At 45.9% G+C, this 23,683-nt stretch overlaps 1 protein-coding gene across 1 annotated transcript; it reads right to left on the minus strand.

Moving 5' to 3' along the window:
• Positions 1 to 23,384, minus strand: LOC308154473 (Y+L amino acid transporter 2; the record flags this gene model as incomplete). The annotated part of the gene is made up of 10 exons (XM_080527633.1): positions 1 to 95; positions 2,338 to 2,521; positions 3,254 to 3,403; positions 4,111 to 4,207; positions 4,377 to 4,480; positions 9,518 to 9,641; positions 13,290 to 13,434; positions 13,978 to 14,103; positions 20,284 to 20,426; positions 23,083 to 23,384. 10 exons carry the CDS (start codon positions 23,382 to 23,384, stop codon positions 1 to 3), a joined length of 1,470 nt encoding a protein of 489 aa, XP_080383759.1.
• Between the last annotated feature and the right edge of the window lie 299 nt (positions 23,385 to 23,683).

A 23,683-nucleotide genomic window follows, 5' to 3' on the forward strand; every position in this document is an offset into this window, starting at 1 on the left:
TCACTGCTGCTTGTCCTCCTCCAGGTTGTCCAGGTCTACGTCAGGAGACACCATGCAGCACAGACACAGCTTCTGGGTGTAGAGGGAGATCACTTCTGCAGAGAGGGAAAAAAACACACAGTCACACACACACACACACACACACACACACACACACACAGTCACACAGTCACACACACAGAGGCACAGAAACAAGAGCAGGAGGTCATGACAAATGTGGGTCATTATTAGTGTCCATGTCTGTCTAAGCTTTCGTATCCTAACTCGGTTGGACCAAACATAACTCTTCAGGAACCAAACAGGTCCGCCGTCCCCAAAAAAGATCTCATCTCAATGTGACTAAACTGGATAAATAAAATATCTGTAAATAAATAAATGTAGCATTGTCCTTGTATGTCGTTAACCACACTTTGTTAGGAGGCCAGGGGCCTCATTTATAGAACGTGCTTAGATCAATGCTTTGATCTTACCCGTGTCGTACGTAGAAAACCACGTCAACGTAGTGATTTATACAATTTCAACGTGAGTCAATTTGACCGTGGAAACGATCGTAGCTCGACGTCGAGTATTCAACTTGCTTACGCACATTACCTACTGGTTATGCGGAGTTATTACAGGCATGTGAGCCGCACTGCCTAGTGTAATTCATGCAAGTGGCTCGTAATAAAATTGACAATGTTGTTATCAGCCGAGAAAATGAGTTTAATTCAAGATTTAAAAGGAACTGATGTTTATCATATGATGGATATCCCTCCGTAGCTGTCTATCTCCCCTTCAACATGCCTAGTGCGTTCCACAACGGACCTTGCCCGGCCATGCGCTAAATTATACTGGATTTTCTCCGGTGTCAGGGAGTTCGCAGCCATATAAGAATAAGACCACCTGATAAGAATAAGACCATTATATTATTACAGTATAAGCAGCACGAGTTGAGGGGGGATGGCATCCCCCCTGAAATAAAAACAGTCAAAATCGCCCCCCTCTTTCCATACTTCCATAATAGGAAATGTTAGAATAGGTATAGCATAGCATAGAGTACAGCACAGTGTTTTATCTGTACAGTATAGTATAGTGGATAGTGTACATAGCCTTTATTTATGTAAACCAGCTCCTTTCCCTTCTTGTTTTTTTAGTTTTTTTTTTCTTTCCTAGCACCAGGCACCAAATTTCGTTGTTTGGTACCTGTACTATAGCAATGACAATAAAGACCATTCATTCATTCATACTTAATGTCATTTTATCAATGAACGTGGTATTACTGCTATTTCAAGGTGCGAGGGGGCACGCACACATGCAATGACATTTTTACCAAGTTACTGACACTGAAGTCACTGACGCTGAGGGGATGCTAAAATTGTCCTCTTATAATAAAATCCACCACCTCCCCTGATTTTCTTTTACAACTTGAGTAGAGTATAAGCATGTGCCTGGTTAGTTGTCATGATCAAACGTTACAAATGCAATTTACCGAGAAGCCACCCTACTCTGCCCTCTCCCACTTCCAGACGAACGCCTACCCTATATTATAGCACTTGTCTTAATTCAGCCGCTATAATTGAGTCGCTATCACAGGGCGTTAATACAAGCCTCATTCACCTGCGTTCATTTTACCTGCGTTGGTATTTATAGAAGGAAGCACGTACGCAACTTTAAACCATCTCAGCCCGTTTTATAAATAATGCTTACGTCCGTTTAGAAAAATGTGCTTACGTGAAAGTCAAAGATGACGTTCAAGTACTTTTTTATAAATGAGGCCCCAGCTCTTTACAGTTATTGTATGCTTTTATAAAAATAAAAATAAAAATAATAAAAAGCTAGAAAACACACCCTGGTTTGGTGAGGGGTGAAACTTGGAAAAAAAGACATTAACACTAGAACAGCCACGAGGGGTCATTTGATCCCTGTTCTATCTTTGCACTCGATCAAATTTCAGGACCCTCCTTTCATGACGTTTCCTAGATATGTGCGTTCTACCACCCAGTATCCTTACATTTTCAAAACCACATCAAGATAAGCTAGTATGAAGCTATTTTGCCGTTTTTCTGTGTAGGAATCAGGCTAATTTACAAGCCGGCCAACTAGTGGTGGTTGTGTGTAAATAGCAGGTTAGCATTTTACGGCGGCTCTTTTAGTCAAAAAGGCACGGCGGCTCTGGTGTTAAGAGATCCGCACCCTCCTGCTCCGACACTGAGGGTCGACCTGACTGACGTTTGGGCAGCGAGGGGCCTTCTTCAGGGGCTTTCCACCCCACCCGATCGGATGCTTCTCTACCGAGCACCGAACACGGGCGGGGGGCCGCGGGGTGTGTGTTTGCGGGGGGGGGGGGGGGGGGCTCACCCATCATCTTGGCCAGGGCGGCGGGTCTGGAGCTGGGGGGCAGGTGGACGCAGAGCCAGTAGACGGGCGCTCCGGACAGCGCCACGCCAATGCCCACCAGAGAGTTGATGGTGTCGCTGTAGAGGGGGACCACCACCAGGAACACGCTGCACAGGCAGTACACCACGGGGAAGAACAGACTCAACTGGAGAGAGAGAAAGAGGGAGAGAGGGAGAGAAAGAGAGAGAGGCAGAGAGAAAGAGAGAGAGAGGCAGAGAGAAAGAGAGAGGGAGGGAGGTAGGGGGGAACAGACAGGCAGAGAGAAAGAGAGAGAGGCAGAGAGAGAAAGAGAGAGAGAAAGAGAAAAGGGAGACAGAAAGAGATCATAGTTATTGGTACAAGCCGCCATACAGGCGTCAATGTTCCACATCCGCATCAACCCTGGGGCATCATGGGTAGCCTAGAGGTTAGAGAGGTCGGCCGCTGGTTCCAACCCTGGCCCAGGAGGGGGTCGGAGGTGAGCTGGGGACTTCAGGGTTGCTGGCGTCATGTCTAAGGTATCCTACTGCTGCCATTGTGCCCTTGAGCAAGGCACTTAACTCCCCTTAACACCAGGGGTGCCCGACCCTGTGCACAGAGCCCAGAGTTCTGTTCTCCCTGGGAATGTGTGTGTGTGTGTGTGTGTGTGTGTGTGTGTGTCGTCTAGGGGAGTGTGTGTGTGTGTGTGTGTGTGGTGTAGCCATGGGCTGTTTGCCTGCCTGACAACCCACAGACAGTTACAGAGAACTCTGTAGGGGAGTGTGTGTGTGTGTATGTGTGTGTCGTCTAGGGGAGTGTGTGTGTGTGTGTTGTCTAGGGGAGTGTGTGTGTGTGTGTGTGTGTGTCGTCTAGCGGAGTGTGTGTGTGGTCTAGGGGGCGTGTCCTAGGTCAGTGGTACCTTGACGGGGCGGGGCATGTCGGGGCGGGTGACCCTCAGGTAGATCTGGCTGGCGATGGACAGACCAATGAACAGCCAGTAGTTGAAGCTGAAGTAGTTGATGAGCTGGAACACGTCCCTCACACACAGGTAGATCAGGGACATGCCGCCCTGGGGAGGGAACACACACACACACACACACACACACACACACACACACACACACACACACACACACAGAGTTAAGAAGACACACACACACTTGAGAGTACAGCCCTACAGCCCTGATGAATAATAATAATAATAATAACTTTTATTTGTACAGCGCTTTTCCTGCAAGCGTTGCAGCTCAAAGTGCTCCAATCATTATATAATCATCATTTCATTATTTAGTCGTTGAAAGGCAATATTAAAAAGATGGGTTTTTAGTCTTGACTTGAACATATGTGCTGAGGTTGCATCCCTAATGTAAACTGGCAGTGCATTCCACAATCTGGGTGCAGAAAATGAGAATGCAGCCTCACCAAATCTCTTCTTTTGTACATGTGGTACACAGAGAAAACCAGAAGACCTGAGAGCTCTATTGGGCTGATAGCAAAAGGTCTTTCAGATATTCTGGTGCTCTGCCAGTGAGAGCTTTATAAACAAGCAGAAGGATCTTGAAATCTATTCTGAACTTAACAGGAAGCCAGTGTAGAGTCTCTAAAATAGGAGTTATATGAGCTCTTCTACTTTGGTTCAAAATCTCACTGCTGCATTTTGGACTAATTGCAGCTGGCCAATAGCTTTCTGAGAGAAGACCAGAAATGATGAAGGCAACATGAGCTGAAAGGTGTCGTGTTTAGTGACTTGTATGTTTGTGGTGGTGGTGGTCTTACGTTGAACAGCAGGGCAGGGATGGGGGTGTAGCGCTTGATGTGGATCATACAGAGCATGTTGGGGAGGTGGCCCTCACGAGACCCCACAAAGAACAACCTGGAGGAGGGAGGGAGGGGGAAGGGGGGGGAAAGAGAGAGAGAGAGAGAGAGAGAGAGAGGGGGGAGAGCGTAGGTGAGGTGGCTGAGACGCTTCTTATTGGATACTGGGGAGGATAGAGAGACACACACACACACACACACACACACACACACACACACACACACACCTGGAGGCAGCGATGATGGAGGAGTTGAGTCCTCCGTAGCAGGAGATGGCCACAGACAGGGGGATCAGCCAGCGGGCCCAGCCCAGAACCTCGTCTGCAAACGTCTGAGGGGGGAGGGGGGGGGAGAGAGAGGGAGTAGAGAGAGTAGAGAGAGAGAGTAGAGAGAGAGTGAGAGAGAGTAGAGAGTAGAGAGAGAGTAGAGAGAGAGTAGAGAGAGAGAGAGAGTAGAGAGAGAGAGTAGAGAGAGAGAGAGTAGAGAGAGAGTAGAGAGAGAGAGAGAGAGAGAGTAGAGAGAGAGAGAGTAGAGAGAGAGAGAGTAGAGAGAGAGTAGAGAGAGAGAGAGAGTAGAGAGAGAGAGTAGAGAGAGAGAGTAGAGAGAGAGAGAGGGAGAGAGAGTAGAGAGAGAGAGTAGAGAGAGAGTAGAGAGAGAGAGAGAGAGTAGAGAGTAGAGAGATAAGGGTCACATACAGGTGTCAGGTGTCACATACAATGGGGTGCAAAAATCAAATCAAATCAAATCCAGTTTTATTTGTATAGTAATTTCTCACAAGATGCGACTCAATGCGCTTCACATGATGACTGAGCCACAAGCAGGCAAAGGTAAAACACCTGTAAACCTGTAAACTGCATCCAGGAACATTCCCTTGCAGCCCTCTACTCAGAGTGACTACTACCAGTTACCGTAGCCTACCAGCACCCAGCAGCGGACCCCAAACCCCCCCCCCCCCCCCCGGGGGCCCCAGCCGCCCCACACACCCGAAAAAAAATGTGGGCACCCCTGGTTTAAATGTCTGTTTCAATTAATCTCCAGGTGATTGAAAGCAAACCTGAACACTAAAGGCTACAAAGTTAAACATGACACCTTTCTGCACATTTTTTATGACACTCGTCCGTAAAAACAGTAAGATGAGTATAATACAAGTACGAAAATGAATGACTTAAATAGCCCTTGGACGGCACAAAGACTCTTGGGTCTATTACACTACACCCAAGCTCTCCTAGGGATGAGGAAATGACTCGGGAGATTTCCGACTCGGGTTTCCGAGAAGTACTTGAACGCCCCATTAGACGAGCCCCCTCGGGGGACCACTAAGGACCGCCGACCGGCCCGGTCCCGTCCTCATCATCCATCACTCTCCCTCCTCAGGAACAGATAACCTCATTGGCCAGGCTGCTTCCTTTCAACAGACTGCTGTTATACCAGGGCTGCAATAAGCCTCTCCCTGACCCCTTCATCTGTCCTGGTTCAGTCTCTCGGCTGGTTCGGTCCCTTCAATCTGCCCAGCCAGGACCAGGTCCGTATGAACAACGGTGGACGTGTGGTTGTTTGGTTGACCTTGTGGTCCTGAAACGGTCGTGTCATCGTCCGACCATTACGTCAGGTCTAAGGTATTGATGGCTCCGCCCACTTAGAGATCTATGTCCAATAACAGACCGATATTTGGTACGCCAGGAAGAAGTTTATTCCAAGAAGGTATTAGGAACTATATGAAGCTCACTGAAGGCCCGGGCTTCCTAACACACCACTGGGCAGAGCTCCAGCTCTCCAGGGGAGGCTGGTGGAGGTAGAAATCGGAGGACGGGGGCTCATTGTAATTCATGGAATGGAATAAGGAATGGTATCCTTAAACGCCTATCCAACATATACCCAAGGTGAATTGAAAGCTGTTCTTGCATGGGGTTGGTCTCCTTCTGAAGGTAACAATCTGACGTTTGTTCCCCAACAGTAAGAATGACATTTACATTTAAATTTTTGGCATTTAGCAGACGCCTTATTCCAAAGCGACTTACAATCAATACATTTGAATACTAAGCATGTGAATCATCAGTCCACCATTCGTGGCAGGAAGAGTACTCTAGCTCAGGCCCGGGGCCACTGATAGAAGGAGAAACCTTCTTCTACCACCTTCTTCTAAAACTTTTTTTTGGGGGAATACTGGAGGAACAGAATGACTAAGTGGCCCTGGCGTAAGTAGACGTAGCTCTGCTCCTGCGCCACAGCTGCCCCATAGGCATTCCTGGCATGTCTCCACTACGCTTACATTTACATTTTTCGGCATTTAGCAGACGCCTTTTGGCATCCAAAGAGACTTACAACAATTACACATTTGACTAAGTGAATCATCTACACATCAATCATAGCAGGAGACAGTCATCTACGCTCGGGCCAGGGGCCAGGGGCAGTCATAACGCTAGGAGAAGGAAGCATTAACAATTGAATTACACGTGAAGGGCAGTGAACGTGAACGTATCATCAGTGGATGATGATATATGATGATGTTCTGGGCGAGGAGACCGCGTCGACTTGGCCAGACTGTAGAAGGAACCAGCTGACTGGAGAGACGACTGTTCCCTGGAGAGCCCTGGGTCTGCCGAGACACACTGAACAGATACTGCTGTCAATTAAGAGCAGACTGGTGACCTGCTAATGCAGGGGTGGCCAACCCGCGGCTCGCGAGCCACATGCGGGCTCTTTGCCTGTCTGTGGCTCTTCAGTCCATTCATTAAAAGTGTGTGGCTCACTGTCTGTGTCTCGATAGGCATCGTTTTGGTATGGCAATTTATGGCACTCGCCATACCCAGCTTAAAAAACCTGACTTTTTACCCAGAAAATTAAGTCTGAAAGTTGTTTTGACATCATTGTCATTTTTGTGATTTTATCCACACAACAGTAACTTAAAATTCTCCCGGCTCCATCTCACCCCATCAGCCAGGCGCTGTAGTGTAGCGAGGTTTCTGCTCTGGCTAGTAGCCTTAACAGTTCCTCAATAAACAAGCCACGGAGTAACGTTAATGTTCAAACCATGTCCATGATCCTCGTTCATTCAGGTGGGTTAAACAAACTGTATAAATGCCATAATACTGTCGGTTCAAATGTAACATATTAATGAACAAGTCTACGTCATGTGTTAATACAAACATGTTCTAATATGTTATTTTAGTGAAAAACCCGACCTTACGTCACCCGCAATTGTGAAGCTAACTCTAACAAGCTAGTTAGCGAACGTTAAAGGGTACAACAGCTAGTTTTAGGCCCAATCCCGATTCCCTTTTCTACCCCTATGGCTCGTTTTCGAGTGTGACTCGAAGGCCTTTTCGAGTGTGCCAAGGCCTTCGAACAGAGCTACAAGCCGTCGGGGTTGAAATCTACCCCTATGAAATGGGACAACCCTTCAAGACTGATACGTCATCAGTAGTATCGTAGAAAAGCATTGACGCTCGCGACTCATTCACAACTTCACTTTTACGCTCTCAATCGATCAAACAAGTCATCAAATAAAAAAGAACAATGCTTCATTATCAGACCATGACAGAATAACGGCGCTCTAACCTGTATGAAACCTGTGCTCCTACCCTGCCAGTCTGCACTGATTTAGGACAACAGTGCAACAACTTCGCGGCTGAACTTTAGTTAAATTTACGGCGTCATATACCATCAATGGGAAACATGGAAAAATGCATGACTTACAGATTTAATTTTATGACGTTCCGAAATCCGAAGTGGCAGGAACGCTGGAGAAACAGCCGCTGTCCACTGCATTAATTAACTACATGTCCTTGATGAGTCTCCCGCTCACTGCCCTCCATCAAAAATGGCACATCCACCGATAATATTACATAATAACAACTGCTCGGATTAGATTGCGAGTTGTTTTGGTATAATAATAAGTGCCGCAATACAGATAGCGTCATATACCACCAAGGGGGGGGGGGGATTTTCGCGCCTATCATGCACATATCAGCCTGTGGATAGATAACTTTAGATAGATAACTTTACATTAAATATGTCTACCATCATCCGCTGTCAAACACCACAATTTATTTCTAAATAAACATGATTGTACATCTCTGAAATGTTAATCGCGCACCGATTTATTTCGATGGGGAAGGCTGTGCTTGACGCTTCCATTGGACTGACACCGGGGCAGAGGAACATTTGTCAACGACTGTGACAAACGCGCAGATATGAGTGCTCCGTATCAGGTAGGCTACCAGTCCTCTACTGCTAAACCCGAGCGCGCTGGACTGTGGAACTTTCTATGTTAAGCATAGGCACCTCGGCATAACAGCGATTTTTTTTATGCTTGTTGTAAAGAAAAGGTCTATAATGCATTGAAATTACATTAGTACATCAGACATTAGACATCAGACAAGGAAATATGTCATATGCGCGACTGTCCACAAATCAGCCTGTAACGTTAGACACAGCACCTCCACATAAAAGCGTTTTTTTTGTTATGCTTGCTATAAAGAAAAGGTCTATAATGCATTGTAATGACATTAAACTAAGATAATAAGATGGTTATCATAATTTTTCTAATCTTTATTAATAAGTAATTACAGAGAAAGTAATGACATTTCCGCATTGAATAGAGCGACATAACATTTCTGTAGATGATTCGCAATGCATGTTGGAATCAAGGGGTACGGCTTCAAAGCTAGTCTGGTCCTGGAATCGCTCGAAACGAAGTCATGGTTAGCCCTCCGACTTACCCCTTCCCCTCGCTGAAATATGAATTGGGACACCCCTACCCTAAACGTGAACGCGCAAAACGAAGCCAAAGGGGTGAAAACGAAGCCGTAGGGGTGAATTGGGATTGGCCCTAAGTATGTCAACTATGTCTCTATTCTCAATCATTTCAGTAATAATTGTACCTAATTGGGGGCAGTAACAACTTGTGTGTGTGAGTAAGTTATATATGTGTGTGCAAGCATGTTTTTGATGTCGTCAATCATCTCATTTCTTATAGGTGAGCTGGTAACACATATTATGCCAGGGAAAAAAAGGAAAATGGACATAAGGTGCTTTTTTGGTCAAAGGGCAGCAGAGACAAGTACAGGGACACAGGTGAGGTCTCACAATACTAGTGTTTTAACAGTGCAGTTAATTTAGAGTTGAGAAGAGCTAAATCTGTATGTTTTTTTAAATGAGATTGAACCAGTCTGCCTGTTAGGAAAGATATAGATTACTACTGTAGTTGTCACCTTTATTCATTACCTTAATGTCATATAAGTCAATTGTATAGAAACAACTCACTAAAACTGACTATTGCATAACTGATTTGAAGAAAAAAATCTGCGACCAGTAGTGTGTCCATCACTGTGTGTGTGTGTGTGTGTGTGTGTGTGTATCCACTCACCACGGCGACAGCTCCACTGGACAGGACCGTGTCTGCGTCCAACACTGTGTAGTAGGCTACGTTGGTGAGGATGTAGATCACCGTGACGATGGGCATGGAGATGCCTATGGCCAATGGGAGATTCCTGGAAGGAGAGACGACATGAATATTACATCATCCATAATTACAATACAATAACACACAAGACATTTGCTCACAGAATGCCTAGTCCGCTTGGACTCAAGGGCTCTACCCATGATGCACCACACAGTGACTATTAAAAGAGAATGCAGTATTGTTGCGTCATGGATGAACTCAAACTCTGGATTACCTCACAGATTATGGATCATGGATTGCAACATTATGATTTTCTCTGAAACATGGCTTAATATCTCTGTGAAACATGGCTACATACCTCTGTGAAACATGGCTACATACCGCTGTGCCGGATAGTGTTGCTATGCTAACAGGACAAAGCCAGCACAATGGAGCTGTATCCACCATAATGTACATAGCTACCTTAACTGTACATATCTACCTTAACTGTACATATCTACCTTAACTGTACATAGCTACCTTAACTGTACATATCTACCGTAACTGTAGATAGCTACCTTAACTGTACATAGCTACCTTAACTGTACATATCTACCTTAACTGTACTTATCTACCTTAACTGTACATATCTACCTTAACTGTACATATCTACCTTAACTGTACATAGCTTATTACTATCCTCTCCTGTAGGGTTGTCCCGATCCCATTTTTTCACTACTGATACCTGGGCTTCAGGTATCTGCGATACCGATATCAATCCGATATTTGTATTTATTGTTTTACTCCTGAATAATAACAAATACTTCCCCAGTATATAGTCCACAACAACAGTTGGCTATTAAAGACTGCCAGCCTTCATTCAAGCAACAAAAACAGTACTCAGTGACCAGCTGGTTTAAAGTTGAAACTATTTAAACAGCAGCATTCAGCAATGTAGAAAAAAAAGAGTTACTGTCTGATTTGTAGTTTTAGTGCCTTCAGGTTTTTATTCTATGTATCTTCTCTTACAAATGGCAAATCAATTCTAGGAATCGAAGGGGTGTCAACAATATCTGGTTTTCATTTTTTTTTCTTAACAGGCAACTTGAAGTTTTAAAGTACCCAGTCGATATAATAAAAAACTGTTTAACGATCACTAAATACTTATAATCTGTCGATTGGATTCACTGTTCTCGTTTGCCGGAGGCTACCGGTAAGTGATAATGACTTGTAAACATACCTTCGTTTTAGGACGTGTTCAAAAGCAAGGACTGTGTGTTCATCTAGTTATGTGTAGTTATGTGTTTTTAGCATGTCCATGTTCTCTCAGCATGTTGTGATGTTATAAAAAAGCAGTTAGACGTTCCTAGCGATCTACCACTGTTAGCCGCTAGCTGTTAGCAGCGTTTGTTGTTGTTTGATCAGTCACTTTTCTCCTGTCGCATTCCCATTCTTGAGGTGCACCAACATTCAAATACTCGTGTCGTCTTGAATTTTTTTCCGATTTCAATGTATGACGCATCATTTGAAAGCTTACCATCTGTAAATAACCGAAAAATTACTTAAGCAAATGGTTTATGATTTCACCAGCTGGCATCATGACATTGTCAGACTCATTACACACAGGTAGCTACTAGCCCACTGTCATGCACGTGACCACTGACTACTACTGTTGTCATCACGTGAGTGACACGCCAGATTGCGAGCCCCAGATCGGTGCCTATTTTTTTTTCTGGTGGGTCTGCGATCCAGCATTCAGGACCAATATCGCACAGATATTCGATATCAATATCGGATCGGGACATCCCTACTCTCCTGTATATAGCGCTAGCTACCTTGCTTGCCATACTGTACCAATCACTATCACAATCATGTTTTATATCACTATTTGCACTTATGGTTAGATGCTAAACTGCATTTCGTTGTCTGCTACTCTGCAATGACAATAAAGTTGAATCTAATCTAATGGTTGATAACGTTGGTGAAGTGGCTGAAACACATGTTTTTATTTGTATGCTATTACAACCCTATCATTCTACTGTACTATATTACAACCCTATCATTCTACTGTACTATATTACAACCCTATCATTATACTGTACTATATTACAACCATATCATTCTACTGTACTATATTACAACCCTATCATTCTACTGTACTATATTACAACACTATCATTCTACTGTACTATATTACAACCCTATCATTCTACTGTACTATATTATAACCCTATCATTCTACTGTACTATATTATAACACTATCATTCTACTGTACTATATTACAACCCTATCATTCTACTGTACTATATTACAACCCTATCATTCTACTGTACTATATTACAACACTAGCATTCTACTGTACTATATTATAACACTATCATTCTACTGTACTATATTACAACCCTATCATTCTACTGTACTATATTACAACCCTATCATTCTACTGTACTATATTACAACACTATCATTCCACTATTACAATACTACAAATTGTCACAATATCATTCTACTATTACAATTAGGGCTGGGCAAACGATAAAAAAATATTTTTCGATAATCACAAGAAATAACGATCAATTAGGAAAAAAGTTTTTTTTCATTAAAACAACGCCTAGGGCAGAAATAACAAGCATGTTTTCCTTGGGGAAAAAACGTTATTCTTGATTTCTATGCGCCTAGTTATGGAACGTCGCGATGGAATAGGATATGCTGGCTCGACTATTTGCATGAGCGCACGAAATCCTCTACCCTCGACAAAACTGAGCGGCAGAATATCTGTTTCGATTAATTTGCAGATGGCCATCGTTACTTTCTCTTCTCGTTGTGCATCACACCTTCCGCGTATTAGATGAGACGTGATGGAGGGCTGAGAAGGTAGCGAAGGAGCAATCAGGGTCGGATGTACTGTTTGCAGGTGGTATTTCATCGGGGTCGTGTTGTATTTATATGTCACTGCGCAGTGTTTGCAATGAGCGGCGTAACTTGTTGCATCATGCCGTACTGTGTTGCGAAATTCAATGTGAAGGCAAATGCAAAGTTCATTTCTCACACATAACGTGAACAAACTAATTTCCAAACTAATTTCCACTCAATTTATTAATGATTATCGAGCAAAATATTTTGTGATCGACCAAGATCCTTATCAATCAATTATCGATCGTCGATCATTGATGCCCACCCCTAATTACAATACTACACTATCATTCTACTATTACAATACTACAGTATTATTATACTAATACAATACTACACTATCATTCTATTACAATACTACACTATCATTCTTCTATTACAATACTACAAATACAATAACAATTGTGCTAATACAATACTCCAGTATCATTGTGCTAATACTCCAGTATCATTGTGCTAATACTCCAGTATCATTGTGCTAATACTCCAGTATCATTGTGCTAATACTCCAGTATCATTGTGCTAATACTAGAGTATCATTGTGCTAATACTCCAGTATCATTGTGCTAATACTCCAGTATCATTGTGCTAATACTCCAGTATCATTGTGCTAATACTAGAGTATCATTGTGCTAATACTCCAGTATCATTGTGCTAATACTCCAGTATCATTGTGCTAATACTCCAGTATCATTGTGCTAATACTAGAGTATCATTGTGCTAATACTCCAGTATCATTGTGCTAATACTCCAGTATCATTGTGCTAATACTCCAGTATCATTCTAGGTGTGTGTACTCCAGTATCATTGTGCTAATACTCCAGGATCATTGTAGGTGTGTACCTCTCAGGGTTCTTGATCTCCTCGGTGATGAAGTTGAGGGTGTCCCAGCCAGAGTAGGAGTACAGGGCAGCGTACAGGGCCAGGGCCAGGTTCCCTGGGTCCAGCTTGGAGTCCTTGAACGAGTTCTCAAAGTTCATAGTCTGGCCTGCAGGGGAGAGAGGGGGGCGGGGCACAGAACGGGAATGAAGGACTGAATCTACTTTTACAGGTGGGTGGATGAAGGAATGGATGGATGGATCTAGATGTTGGATGGATAAATGTAGATGATGGATGGATAAATGTAGATGATGGATGTAGATGATGGATGGATGGATGTAGATGATGGATGGATGTAGATGATGGATGGATGTAGATGATGGATGGATGTAGATGATGGATGGATGGAGATGATGGATGGATGTAGATGATGGATGGATGGATGTAGATGATGGATAAATGTAGATGATGGATGGATGTAGATGATGGATAAATGTAGATGATGGATGGATGGATGTAGATGATGGATAAATGTAGATGATGGATGGATAAATGTAGATGATGGATGGATAAATGTAGATGATGGATGGATGTAGATGATGGATGGATATAAGGAGACAGTGGATGGACTAGTGGTTGTGTCAAAAGGTGCATCTCCCAGTGTCTCCCACCTTGTCCCAGTCTGACCAGTGTCTCTCCCAGTGTCTCCTACCTTGTCCCAGCCTGACCAGCCCAGCGATGATGATGACGATGAGGGCCAGGACCTTGGCCACCGTAGAGACCACCTGCAGGATGGCCCCCCACTTCACCTTCATACAGTTCACACAGGTCAGGAGGCCTGGGGGGAGGGGAGGGAGGGAGGAGGGGAGGGAGGAGGGGAGGGAGAGGGAGAACGTTAAAAGATGAGCTTCACTTCACCTTTGTAGAATTAGAATGTAGAATTTAGTTTTTAAAATCCAGAGTGATTCACTATTAGAGGTTCCAGGGACCGTCTCCCTGGAGTCATTTAGGGCCGAGTGCCTTACTCAAGGGCACACTAGTGGTGGCGTTCCCAGGTGGGATTTGAACTCATGACCTTCCTATCACCAGTCCAACTCACTATCCCCTAGACCAGTGGTTCCCAACCTTTTTTGTCTTGTGTACCCCTTGAGCTGTTTTGCCATGCCAGAAGTACCCCCTCACTCATGCGTGTTGATTATTTCCAAAAATGTTCAATTAAACACTAACTTGCAAATATAACATTTATTATACAACAGTTAGTTCCGACCAAGTCATTTGATTGGACAAGAGGCATTCCATGAGTGCCGATATACAGTATAACAGCACTGGGACTTTTAACTATATGTATCTGTATCTGTCCACCGCACATGTGTTCTATTACAGTTTTTTCCAATTGCTAACACAATAAAATGACATGCATAGCACAATTATTTAAACTGACACACAGAGAGCAAAACCTCTTCTCAAGTCTCCAAAACTCTAAACACATTTTCTGCTTTACACACATTTTGCTATTCAAAATGGCACTTTTTAAATGCACTAAACACGGTTCTCTGCCTAAGACACAACAATCTGACATAAAGTCACATGTTTGCCATTTCAAAACACTGCCATTCAAAATTAGACTACATGAGCTAATTGGCCAATACATGTGCCACCTGGCCACCTCAATGTTTAATTCATTCATCACACACACACACACACTGCCTCGAGACAGCCAGCGAACGTCTGTGTGAAGCAGTAGCTGCTCATGCTCTGACCCGCTGCCATGACAAAGAGTTTGAAACAGTCTGTGGTTCATTGGCCGGGACTGAATGAAGTTAATCACCTTAACTGCGTCGTCCATAACTGCACTTAACTCGGGGCTCATCCTTTTGCTGGCGAGTGCCTCCCAGTGAATAATACAGTGTATCCACTTAATTTGGAGGTTCACCTTCATCACACGCCCAAGCAGCCCACGCACCTTACCCGTCATTGCTGCCGCTCCATCGGTACAGATGTGATCGTTGTCTTTGAAGAAGCTGTCAATAATCAGAAATATTTCCTCGCCAGTTGTCTTTTCTGGCAGCGTCTTGCAAAACAAGATATGCTCATTTATGTCCGACTCTACTTTATAACGCACAAAGCAGCTGAGCCTCCTCACTAACGTCGGTCATTTCATCTAATTGCAAAGCGAACTGACCTGCTTGCTTCATTTGATCCACCACTTGTCCGACAATATTTATGGACATATCATCAATCCGACGGGAGACGGTATTGTTTGATAATGGTACCAACTTGAGCGTGTCAGCTGCTTTCTTGTCCAGCATAGTTTTAGCCAAAATCATAGCGGCAGGCAAAATCAGATCTTCGGCGATTGAATGTGTATTTTTTTACTTAGCCACCAGTAATGAAACAGCATAGGACGCCTCCAGTGCTTTCTGACACACTCGCCGCTTTCTTCAGTGTAGCCTGACTTGACTTGAACTCTGACAGTTTTCGCTTGAAAAAGTCGTCAGTTTTACCAACAGTTGCTAGGTGTTTGGTGCTCTGGTGTCGCTGTAAATGGGATGGCTTCATTGAATTATTAGCCAGGACTTCGCCGCAGAAAAAGCACTGTGGCTGTGGTGGATCAGCCTATGTACATGTAAATCCCCACAAAACATATGTTTCCAAATAATAGCGGGGTCCTTTTTTTTTTTCTTTCTCTCTGATCTAACCGTCTGATCTGCCTCTGATCTGACCGTCTGATCTGCCTCTGATCTGACCGTGACTGTAGCTGGTCGTTTTAACCATCTGTCCATCTTTGCGGTATACTGACAGGCCTAGCTGACTTGCGTGTGAAAATGATCGTGAACATGATTTAAATGTGACGTGACTACCACTTGTGTTACAGTCCTCACCTGTCGGGGAGGAACTTAAGTTGCAGCGTACCATTTTAACAACAGGTTTATGAAATTACTATATTTATTTAATTTTTTGGAAGGGGAAATAAATGATAATTCCAAATCTTTCCACGTACCCCCTGCAATCCCCTCACGTACCCCTAGGGGTCCGCGTACCCCCGGTTGGGAACCACTGCCCTAGACAACCATTACCACTGTACTCTGTACAGCTCACACACAGGAGGGAGGAGGGGGAGGAGGAAGAGAAAGAAAATGTCCAAAACAGTAAAGGATGACTTGGCGGATAGGCATTCAGTTGAAACAGGTGGAGGGGGAAGGAGAGGGTGAGGAGGGGCAGGTGGACAGGGAGGGGGGAGGAGAGAGAGAGAGAACATTAAAACACAAAGACCGGGAGTAGGGCGGCAGAGAGGAGAACAACAAAGAGGAGAGGAGAGGAAAGGAGAGCCTTTCAAACCCAGACCGCTCCTCTCTCCTGATCCACTCCTCTCTCCTGATCTCTCCTGATCCGCTGCTCTCCCCTGATCCGCCGGACCGCTCCTCTCTCCTGATACGCCGGAGCGGCGGCTAGCAATAAAACAGAGCTACGATAAGACTAAAACAGCCAGGCGGCCGTTACAGATAAGAGAGGCCGATAAGCGCTGCACACTGCAACCGGCACGCACAGAGGCAGCCGGCTGATAAGTCTCTCTCTCCGCTGTCCAAGCCTTTAACTGGGGGGCCGCGGGCCGCTGACCCCCTCAGACCGCTTACAGAACCGGGACGGTTTCCACCTGCAGGCACGCGGAGCGAGACGCCCCCGCTGCCCGTCCCCGTCCAAAAACCGCAGAGCAATTTCCTCTCTCCTGTGTTCTGTTTGTTGACTTTATCGAACCCCTCTGGTAAGACCCGTGCTGCTGGTACATACACGTGTTGTTTTTTTGTTTGAGAGAGGGAGGGGGGGGGAAGGAGGGAGGGGGAGGAGGGAGGGAGGGAGGGAGACGTGGCCAAGATAATAGCTTTACGCAAACAGAGGCAAAAAAATGTCTTGCGTCAACGTGGAATGTGGAGTCCCTTTGAAAATGTGTGTGTGTGTGTGCGGCTTTGCACTTGATCCCCAGGAGGGTCAAGGAAAACACTCCGACACAACTACAGTAGACCATCGTCCTTTCCACCAACCAATCACAGGAGAGGTAGCCAGTCACACCAACCAATCACAGTAGAGGTAGCCAGTCACACCAACCAATCCATCCATGTCCATATTATATAAGTCAGTCCATTTACCAAAGAGGCCCCCCCCTCAGGGAGAACACGGCAAGACTCCAGGGAGGCCAGTGAACCAAAATTAGTAAAAAAAAAAAAAAAAAGCCTCTTACCGTAGTTACATACAAACAATAAATGTGGCTGTTCAAGTTTAGCTGACCTAAGGGCATGTCCTGCGGCGGTGTTGAGCTCCGGGGCCTGCTTACTGTAGCAGGGCGTTATTTGAGATATGCGTTATATAAGATATTTGCGCTAAGCGACTGAACAATATTTGGCTTAAGGCGAGAGGTATGAGGTAAACATCTCTAAACCCGGAGCGCTCCGTAGTCCCGGTGGTTGCCGGGCGTCGTCTTCTCTCTGGCAACGACACGCTTTGCCTGAAGTGCGGTGTGGAGTCCTGCCATCTGTCGCCAAGACGATAAGATGTCGCCGAGCAGATGGATAATGCTCTGTTGGAATCTAATGGACATTTCCTAGGGAGAACCTTAAAGCTGTAATCTACTCTCAACGTACACACAAGTGTATCAATACAAATAATAATAAAATAAAACACTATCAATAATAGCATCTTCCATTAAAAAGTGAGCTTCCGTGGCCTGGGGTGGTCCAGTGGTCTAGCACCGTGGCCTGGGGTGGTCCAGTGGTCTAGCACCATGGCCTGGGGTGGTCCAGTGGTCTAGCACCATGGCCTGGGGTGGTCCAGTGGTCTAGCACCATGGCCTGGGGTGGTCCAGTGGTCTAGCACCATGGCCTGGGGTGGTCCAGTGGTCTAGCACCATGGCCTGGGCTGGTCCAGTGGTCTAGCACCATGGCCTGGGATGGTCCAGTGGTCTAGCACCATGGCCTGGGCTGGTCCAGTGGTCTAGCACCATGGCCTGGGATGGTCCAGTGGTCTAGCACCATGGCCTGGGATGGTCCAGTGGTCTAGCACCATGGCCTGGGATGGTCCAGTGGTCTAGCACCATGGCCTGGGGTGGTCCAGTGGTCTAGCACCATGGCCTGGGGTGGTCCAGTGGTCTAGCACCGTGGCCTGGGGTGGTCCAGTGGTCTAGCACCGTGGCCTGGGATGGTCCAGTGGTCTAGTACTGTGGTGTCCAAAAAAATAACATTTTAAAAAGTTCCTCAGAGCTGGGCGCGCAGGCGCTTCAGCCTCCGAGTCAACATTGACTCAGTGGGTTTCTCATAGAACTGTCGGCGCGGTGTCTTAAACAGGCGTGAACGTGCAGTCACTGAGACACGACAGTCAACCGTCGGAGGGGAAAAAAGGGTCACGACAAGGGTCTAACGCGAGGCTGCGGCTGGGCCTGGGCGTCTGGGTGTTTCCGCGTCTGGGTGCCATGTTAGGAGATAAATGGTAAATGGACCGCACTTATATCGCTCCTTATTCCAAAGTGCTTTACAACAGCCTGTCATTCACCCATTAACACACACATTCACACACCAATGGCGGCAAGCTTCCATGCAAGGCACCGGCCTTCTCATTGGGAGCAATTTTGAGGTTGAGTGTCTTGCCCAAGGACACCGACATGTGGCCAGCCGGGGTTCTAACCACCAATCTGATCATTAGACGCCGGCTCTACCTCCTGCGCCACAGCCGCCCCAACAACAGAGCATTTCAGTTCAGGACGATTTCATGGACTGACACTGCGGTTACACCTGGTATGTTGGTTAAACTAAGATTAGGCCTGTGTTCGCACATGTTCACACACACACACTCATTCCGACGTCCCCGCAAACTGCTGATACCGTTAAAGTACAGAGAAGTCTGCTCCTGAGTCAGCTGTAGGAACCCGCCCCATCTGGCAACCCTGGACGCAACCCTGCACGCGAAATGCATTTTGGGGATCTAGTAGTAATTGCTCACATACTAAATTTCTCGCATACTCAAATCTCGCATACTGTACAGTGTGAACGCACTACATACTCAAAATCTACGTCATATCTACTATGAGTAGTATGCTAGTATGCTATTCCGAACACAGCCTCTCTCTCTCTACCTCTCTCTCTCTCTCTCTCTCTACCTCTCTCTACCTCTCTCTACCTCTCTCTACCTCTCTCTACCTCTCTCTACCTCTACCACCACCACCACCACCACCACCACCACCACCATGCCGCCTTCCCCCCGGCAGCCTCGTCTCTCTCTCTCTCTCCACCAACGTGTTGATCACACAACAAACACCAGAGAGGGTTTCACCTTGAGGAGGTTAGAACCAACCGGCAACCGGTACGTTCCAACTCCCCCGGTGGCAACCATGGCAACCGCTGAGCCCAACGGAGGATATGAAAGAAAGGATATGAGGGGAAAAACAGAGGAGAAGAAACAGAGAGAAAAACTAAAACAAGCAGGTGCGCTGGTAAGACCTAGCAAGCCATGCGCTGGAGAGAGGAGATGAAAGGAAGAATAAGAATAATAAATATGAGCAGAAACAGAAAAACAACCCGCTTTTGAAGAAGGAATGTGGAGATTGTGGTCTGGACAGAGATCGGCTTACGTTCACATCGTGGCTGTTTCTGCATGAGTTCTTATCCGCAGAGACTTACAATAAGTGTATTTAACTTACATACACGAGACCGCCCGCCCTAAGCATGGCAACTTTACGACTAAGAACAGTAAGCCTTAATGACATTTCTTAATGACATTTCTTAATGACATTTCCCTATAGGGATTCATTTAACTTCCCCTTATAGGGATTCTTTTATTTTCTTTATTGAATTCGTCATTTATGGGGAGTTCGAACCTACAACCTTGGAGTTCGAAACCTACAACCTTGCAAGGAGTTGAGGCTCGAACCTACAACCTGCCATGAAGTCGTTTGTGTGCACGGCTGACCAACCGGCAGACTAGCACCTCCTCCTCCTCCTCCTCCTCCTCCTCCTCCACCTCCTCTTCTTACCGATGATGGCAGCAGCGATGAGTCGGACGGCGTCATAGGGCGGGGAGCAGGTTGGGTAGAAGGGCTGGACCAGGTAGTTGGAGAAGGTCAGGGCGATGACGGCCTGGCACGCCGGCTCCACGATCATCAGAGACGTCCACAACCTGCCAGGCGGTCACATGACAGGAAACGTTAGCCATCCGACAGGAAGGGGCGATGACGAAGCCGAGTACTTGTAATTCCACACGTTGAACAACGTAACACGTCAGGGTCGCACACACTCCCGTGAGTTTGGGAAAAACCCTTCGGATCATTTCCCAAACTTAGGGGGAATTTTTGCAACCCTGCTAACACCACAGAACAGTCTGTGTTGTGTAGCTGAAACACACAAAACGTGACACAGAAAAAAGAAAAGGGGGAATCTGGGATTGGTGCATCCATTTTTGGACTGCTGAACTTAATTATTCATTAAAGGGAACAGTGATCCTGGTTGATGAATAAGTTAGCAGGGGTGCAAACTGGTGATGGCCCAAAAAGGTGCCACATTTTTTTTGGGCGGCTAACCTTAAGGGGGGGATAGCGCTAACACTAATGGTGTTAAATAGATATCGCTAGCACTAACGGTGGTCTAACAATGATGCGTGTGTAAGTAGCGGCAGTCCTGATCTTAACACCTGCAGAATTACTTCGAAAACTGTTTACCGTGTCTGTGTTCTCGTCGGCCAAACACCCATCTCTGCAATCCAAGTTACATAACAGATATGCCTCAAACAAAAATAATTTGCATGACAATTTTTGCAGGGTTATTATGCTAAAGTTGAGAGAAACTAACATTCACATTAACTAAATGGAAAGTCAAGAAGGCTCAGGTAGAATTTCTTTTTTCAAAACCCTAGTCTTTCTCAAAGACAATTTGAATCTAACACACAAGGTACGACCTGGCAGGGGTATACCTGCCTGCATTTGCAAGGGTTTATTTGCAGTAGTAATGGGGACTGAGGTTAAATGATGATGTATAATGAAGATGAATCATAAAAGTTGATACAACCAGTGTAAAATGATAAATTACTAGCGTTGAGCATACTGTATATTTATACATATTCATGCTGTATATTTCACATGTCTCTTGATATAGCTTCTTTAGAAGTCAGATCAGTTAGGCTGCTGTCTCTCTCCGTGTCCTAAGGACTTGTTTTAAGACCCACACTCAGCCACAGCGTGGTAAACACCTGAAGCTCCACAGGGGCACCAGTACCTTTCCTCTGCTTGTGGTTTAACTTCAAACTGAGGAGCAGTCTTCCAGAGTTCTCTCCTCAGAGATGCTTCCTGCTCTGCCACCTCTCTCCCTCACGCATGCGTGTCAAACGGCTGAAAGACACGGGCCATCTGGTCTCATGACTCCACACCTCCGTCCCAGAATTCCCTAACAATAGCCGCTGATTCCTCAAGAACGTTACGCATGTGTCGTGAGCTTAGTTCAGCAGTCTTACCCCGTCAGAATCCAAAATATAAGCTTGTTTTGACTCGCTTCAAAACACGATTACAACGTTGATCTTTGATTTCGTCCTTTGCGCCCCAAAGCTCTGTCTCAAGCTCTGTCTACTGGTTTAAAGCTCTGTCTACTGGTTTAAAGCTCTGTCTACAGATTTAAAGCTCTGTCTACACAGGTTTAAAGCTCTGTCTACAGGTTTAGAGCTCTGTCTACAGGTTTAAAGCTCTGTCTACGGGTTTGAAGCTCTGTCTACAGGTTTAAAGCTCTGTCTACAGGTTTAAAGCTCTGTCTACAGGTTTAAAGCTCTGTCTACGGGTACGGGTTTAAGAGTGGTTACTTTGCTCCAGCCCCGTTCCTCAGCTGTTTACACAGAAAAGTAGTGGGGGGGGGCATGTAGTTATTATTTCAAATCCCAGACCACCCCTTTAAAAACACCAACAATGTAGACGTTAAACCCCCAAAAAACACGTAACACACAACAGTCATGGTCGATGGGTCATAACGTTCTGGCTCATGGGCGTATACACACGCTGTAACCAGGGTTCCCACACCTTCTGAAACATCACATTCAAGCACCTTTCAAGGACTTTCAAGACTCAATTCCCTCAAATTCAAGGACCCAACACGGCATAGTTTGAGACAGATCTAGATGAGAATGTATATAAGAGGAACTATCCGCTCACAGACAACAATTAAAAAGAGAGGCTTGAATGTGTGAACACTAGATGGTCTCTTGCCTTCTCTACTACAGCACAGAAAAACAATATATTGTGAAATATGTGTAAAGTTACAGTGTTAAGGTAAGCAATACAGAGACATATCTACTATAACATAAAACTTTTTTTTGAATATATATTTTTTTAAATTGAGAGAGAGAGAGGGGAATTCAAGCACTTTCAATGACCCATGTCTATTTTCAAAAACCTTTAAGGCCTTGATTTTCTTTTCTCAAGAAACTCGTGGGAACCCTGTGTAAGACACACATAGGGCTTTCACACCGTCAAAGAACCGTGCCGGTTCGCGTTCGCTGGATGATTAGCTTTAGATTAGATTACATTTTGTCTACTTCCTCCTTGCTGGTCTCTGCAGCCTAGAATATGACACACACATTGGTTCGCGCTTGAGAACCACTATTTTCTGGTTCCCGCTGCGAATCGAATTTTCAGGCTCCGAACCAATTGAGTTTCGGTCTGAACGCGCCGGCCGGTTCCAGACTTGGTGCGCGAACGCGAACCGGCGCGTTTTTTTGCCGGTGTGAACGCCCTAACATAGAACATCACACCACACATTAGAACATCACATCACACATAGAACATCACCCCACCCACCTGATGAAGGCCACGAAGCCGCCGAAGCTCTCCAGGATGTAGGCGTAGCTGGCACCTGACTTGCGGATGGTGGTGCCCAGCTCGGCGTAGCACAGGGCCCCGAACACCGAGAATACGCCGCCGATCACCCACACCACTAGGGACATGCCGAAGGAGCCCGTGTGGAACAGCACCCCTTTGGGCGACACGAAGATCCCCGAGCCGATCATGTTGCCCACGATGAGGCAGACGCCGTGCAGGAGGGAGATCTCCTGCTTCAGACGCAGGGAGGAGGTGGACACAGCGTCCCCGTCTGACCCCATGGCTCTGGGTTCTGGCACTGGTTCTGGTTCTGGTTCTGGCTCAGCACGGACCCCAGAGATGAACGTGTCAGGGTGGAGGAGGAGGGTGGATGGAGTGGAGGGAGGGGGTGGTCAGAGACAAACAGGGGGTGGGTGGGAGCAGGGGGGGGTGAGAATCGGCGAAGTGAGGAACGAGAGAAGGAAAGGATGGAGGGATGAAGGGGACAGAGAGGGAGAGGAGAGGCACAACCAGAGTCAGGACGCCGCGGGGCCGCAGGCGGTCATGGTGTTCTCTCCGCTGGGTCAGCTGGGTCGACCTC

This window comes from Nansenia antarctica (genome assembly GCF_963989245.1).
Source record: "Nansenia antarctica genome assembly, chromosome: 3".
Lineage (NCBI taxonomy): Eukaryota > Metazoa > Chordata > Actinopteri > Argentiniformes > Microstomatidae > Nansenia > Nansenia antarctica.